Source organism: Echinops telfairi, unplaced genomic scaffold, assembly GCF_000313985.2.
Source record: "Echinops telfairi isolate 266 unplaced genomic scaffold, ASM31398v2 ScPeMD7_2;HRSCAF=8, whole genome shotgun sequence".
NCBI classification, from domain to species: domain Eukaryota; kingdom Metazoa; phylum Chordata; class Mammalia; order Afrosoricida; family Tenrecidae; genus Echinops; species Echinops telfairi.
Genome location: NW_022103898.1, coordinates 77,055,464 through 77,060,006, shown reverse-complemented (window position 1 = coordinate 77,060,006; position 4,543 = coordinate 77,055,464). Strand labels below are relative to the sequence as shown.

General features: G+C 50.1%; 1 protein-coding gene across 2 annotated transcripts in view; it reads right to left on the bottom strand.

The window, feature by feature from the left end:
- STAT2 (signal transducer and activator of transcription 2) overlaps nucleotides 1-4,543 on the bottom strand; it is a 31,181-nt gene that overhangs the window by 5,566 nt on the left and 21,072 nt on the right. For both annotated transcript variants that reach the window (XM_030886162.2, XM_045290136.1), the window contains exons 9-19: nucleotides 2,484-2,642; nucleotides 2,288-2,380; nucleotides 2,006-2,065; nucleotides 1,553-1,573; nucleotides 1,272-1,365; nucleotides 1,083-1,130; nucleotides 913-996; nucleotides 627-725; nucleotides 376-511; nucleotides 226-275; nucleotides 34-128 (exon numbers count right to left, since the gene is read on the bottom strand). In XM_030886162.2, coding sequence (XP_030742022.1) covers nucleotides 34-128; nucleotides 226-275; nucleotides 376-511; nucleotides 627-725; nucleotides 913-996; nucleotides 1,083-1,130; nucleotides 1,272-1,365; nucleotides 1,553-1,573; nucleotides 2,006-2,065; nucleotides 2,288-2,380; nucleotides 2,484-2,642 — 939 coding nt within the window. The remainder of the gene's footprint in view (nucleotides 1-33; nucleotides 129-225; nucleotides 276-375; nucleotides 512-626; nucleotides 726-912; nucleotides 997-1,082; nucleotides 1,131-1,271; nucleotides 1,366-1,552; nucleotides 1,574-2,005; nucleotides 2,066-2,287; nucleotides 2,381-2,483; nucleotides 2,643-4,543) is intronic.

The window sequence follows — 4,543 nt, the reverse complement described above, 5'->3', positions numbered from 1 at the left end:
AGGGGAACCAGGGAGGGTGGACCATGGTCTCACCCTTCGTTCCAGAGATCCTTCAAGTGGTCATGTACCAGGTCCAGAATTTTGTCCAGCCATGTCCAAAAGGGTAGCTTTCCAGGGGGGCTTTCTCTCTAAAGGAGGAAGAGCAAGACAGGAAGAGAGATGGACTTGCCCTTGGGGTAAGGAGAAGGAATTGGGGTGCGGGGCGGGTCAACTGCAGGGCGTTACCTTAATGAAGTTGGCCCAAGACAATTCACTCTTTGAGTCAGAGTTCTGCCCTGTGGGACAAGTAGCCACAGAGGGTTCAGGTCACAGGCAGAGGCCAGGCCAGGTGGGCAGACGGGCTGGGGAAAGGCTGAGCACAAAAGAAGCCTGTACCAAACAGCTTGTCCTTCAGCATTTTCAGCTGTTCCTTGTTGAGTTCGCGGCCAACGTAGGAAGCAAACTGCCAGCTGAGAGCAGGGCCCAGCAAGGCCCAGTGGGCCTTCGGGGGGTTGGAGAAGAACTGCTGGTCCTGCAGGGCGGAGGAAGAACAGGATGGCTCAGATGCAGCCCCCAAGGCCCCCACCAAACCTCCACCCTTTTTCTCCGTCCCTTCCCTTGGTGGTGGTCTCTTCCCCATCTCCTACCTGGGGGTTTATGCTCAGCAGGTTGAACCAGAGAACAGAGGCCCAGGCAATGGAGAGTTGGTTCATGTTAGAAATCACCACCACAGGGAGGGTGTCCGTCTGCGGAGAGGATGGAAGTCACCAGGGGGGAAAAGCTGGTGTTTCTAGCTGCAGACATTGGGTGTGTGGAGGGAGAGGCGGGGAGGGAGGAGTGATGACGTCCCACCCGAGAGAGGCTTCTACTTATTCCATTCTGGTGCCTTTTCCCACATCGGCATCATCCCTCTTTGCCTCCAGTCCCACTCACTTTCAGCTCCTGCTTCAGACCCTGGTAGGTGTACTTGACCGTGAAGCTGATGATATGCAGTTCCTCAGTCACACTAAGCGGGCCCTGGGGCAGCCAAGAAGACAGTGACCACAGGGCCCTTTAGCAAGTCCCCCTGCCCACTCCCCTGCAAGCTTCTGTCCAGACCTCACCTTATTGCTGCCTTTTCCTGAACCGGCGGAACGCTGCTCTACCAGGGTCTGTGCACGGAGAGGGAGGAGAGCCAATGCCCAAAAGGGGCCTCCAGGTGCCCTCAGAACCACCCAAGGCCTAGACACTTTCCACAGGCACCTCTATCCCCCTGGAGTTGAAGCTAAGTCTAAGCTCCCGAAGCTTCTTACCAAGAATCTGAATTCCCAAATTAAGCCCTGCCTCTGCCCCTTCTCGGGGGTCAAAGTTTTCTGGTTTGAAGTCAGAATGTTGAACTTCCGGAAGCTGCCAAAGGAAGAAGAGATGGGGAGGGCAAGAGCAGAGTTAAGCGACAGACCCAGCAGGTGAAGCCCAAGAGTCTCGCTGCCTTTCAGACCTCCACTCCCCACGCGAACCCCGCTCCACCACGGCTGGTGCAGCTCGTGCGATACCCGTGGCTTAGTGGCTTACCGCATCCTGGCCAGGTACCTACCCTGGTATTTGAGGAGGATTCCTGTGGGGGGGCGGGGGGTGGGGGGAAACACAGGCAAAATACCGTAATTGAAAAACAATGTATTAAGAATAACAGATTAATGATATTAATAATTGAGAAACAATCGTGTCCATGTCAGGAGTTGGGTCTTTGGGAGTCACAGACATGGGTGCAGGCCTAGCGCTGTGGCCTTGTGCAGGAGACATCGCCTCTCTGAGTGGGTCCCCTTGTTTGCCTGCCTGGCGCCCTGAGAGTGCCTGCATGCGCAGGTTTGCTGTGACAGGGAAATGAGGAGGACCGGGCACGCTGCCTGCCACCAAGTGTGTCCCACAAGAGGGACCCCGGGGTAGGGGGAAAGGGGCCCCGCTCTGCAGAGTGGTGGGGACTTCCTCTGCCCCACCCGCCCACAGGCGAACCATCACTTGGTCCCACGCTCCCCTGGCCCTGACCTACCTGTCAACGCAGACTTCCAGGGTCAGCGACTTTGTACCTTCCTGGAGCCTCACCAGCAGCCTGCACAGAGAGGGGTGAGGGGGCGTGGCCTCAATCTTCTAGAGTCGGATGTTTGAAAGAGAGAAGATTCGAAGAGGTAGGGGACAGAGGAGCAAAGGGTGAAAATATGGTCTAGAGTAGGAAAACCCTGTGAGGGCAGAAAATGCACGGTGCCGCGGGGTGGGGGTGGGGTGGGGGAGGTATGGGGCTGGAGAAAGCAGGAATGGGTTTGGGAATGCTGACCTTGTTTGGACGCTGAACTTGTTCCCAGTCTTGAGGATAAGGGGTCGATGGGGCGTTTGGGGCATGCAAGGCTGGATTTCTACCACGAAGGCACTGGGGCAAGAGGTGTGAGAAGGACGCATAGCTCATCATCTCAAGAATGGCTCTGCATAGCCCTTCCCACTGTCCCGCCCCAAGGCCCCCCCTGACTGGAGACCTTTGGAGCAGACGCTGTAGCAGCTCAGTGACCTGAGCTTCCCGCAAGCACACCCCTTTGGCCAGAAGGTCCTTCGAGTAGTTAACCTCCAGACTCAGCCCCTTCAGCCCCTTCAATTGCTGCCACAAATGAAACAACAGCTTTGCTCCGTCGGTGAACCTGGGGGAGAGAGGCCAAAGGAGAGGGGCTGAATGGGCTTCGTGGGCCTGATCCAGGTTCCAAGGGCTCTCCTTCAGCCCAGCGGAAAGCCAGAAACAGAGGCGCAGATGAACGATGATGCAGCACGATTCATTAGCCAACCAGTCAAGCCATTTTTAACATGGAAAACAGGTACAGGATTAACATCATAGCTAATTTTGTATGAATGATTGCTATGTACTCTTTAGGAGCCTGGTCGCACTGGGGGCAAGATGTGGGGGCCACTCACTCTAAGGTCAGCAGCTCACGTCCATCAGCTGCCCACTGGCAGAAAGAACAGACTACCTGCTCCCATAGAGATTCACAGTCTCTGTACAACCACTGTGGAAAGTAAGACGGTGCTACCTCAAACAACTGGATAGAAATGCCAAACCATCCAGCAATACTTCTGCTGGACATATATATACCCTAAAGCAGTGGTCCTCAACCTTCCTCCTGCTGCGACTCTTTCATACAGTTCTTCATGTGGCGGTGACCCCAACCATAACATTAATTTTGTTGCTACTTCATAACTGTCATTTTGCTACAGTTATGAACCGTCATGTAAATATCTGATAAGCAGGATGTATTTTCATTGTTACAAATTGAACATAATTAAATCATAGTGATTCATCACAAAAAAATATGTATATATTGTGAAATATTTCTTTCTAATGACAAATGAAATTTTGTCTTGAAGCATGGTGTAGCCTGGGTAATAGTCTTAATATAACAACAGTAAAGTACACTATTACATTTTGCAGCAGTATGCGTAAAAAGCCAACGTCAGTGAGAAGGTTGAGATAGCTTTTCTCACCAGATCAGAAATTCTCGGGGCAGTCTTTGCAAGAACACAATGCGGATCATCTTCCACAACAAGTCTACTTCTGTATTTAGACTTGATAACCAACAAGCTAGAAAACCTGTTTAACAAAGATATGGTGTTGGAAATGGAAGTAGAAGGCACAACACAGTCTCAGACAGAACAGGATGTGACTGCAAACACTCAATCCAGAATTCTGTAACTGGCATTGTAGGGAAATCAGTCCTCCCTGCATCGCTGCAAATAAGTTCAATGAACTCTTGTGCTGGCTTAGGAACATCTTCCACTTTGACTGTGAATGGGCTTCTGACAAGTGCAAATGGGGTGTCAGGTAGATTTGGAAAGTATGATGAAATTTTGTCTGCAAGCATGTGCAAGTGTTCTTTCACAGAAATTATCATCGTAATCCTTTTGTCTGGTTCAATGTCATGTTCTTCAAAGAAAGCAGATAAGGTAGGCAACATGTGAATTTTATTTTCATCCAATTTTTTTTTTTGCCAAAGCTGAAGTTTCATTTGGAATGATCGGATTTTTTCAGACAAATCGAGGCATGTTGCATTTGGTCCTTGCAGTGATAAATTTAACTCATTCAAGGTGGCAAAGATGGCAACCAAGTAAGCTATTTTCTGCAGTTCACTTTTATCGTTGAAAAGTGCTTCGAACTGTGGTCTTGCTTTCTGATTAAAAACGTTTTGAGTTCATTTCATCATGAAGCTCAAAAACACATTTTATACTTTTCCTCTTGACAACATCTCACTTCAGTGTGAAAGAGCAGAGCATTATTTGGCACCTCAAACTCGTTGCACAGTTGCGAAAACAGTCGACTGTTTAGAGTGCTTGCCTTTACAAAACTGACAGAAATTATGACGCTTTTCATTACTTCTTGTACCTCTTGTGGCAGCGTCTTCGTTGCTTATATTTGCTGATGAATCATACAGAGAGTTCTGATGACTTCTGGTGACTCATTCAGTACCAGACATTGAAATCCAGATCGACATCCTAGCATAGCTGGAGCACCATCTGTGCAAACACCACAAACCTTTTCCCAAGAGATCTTATG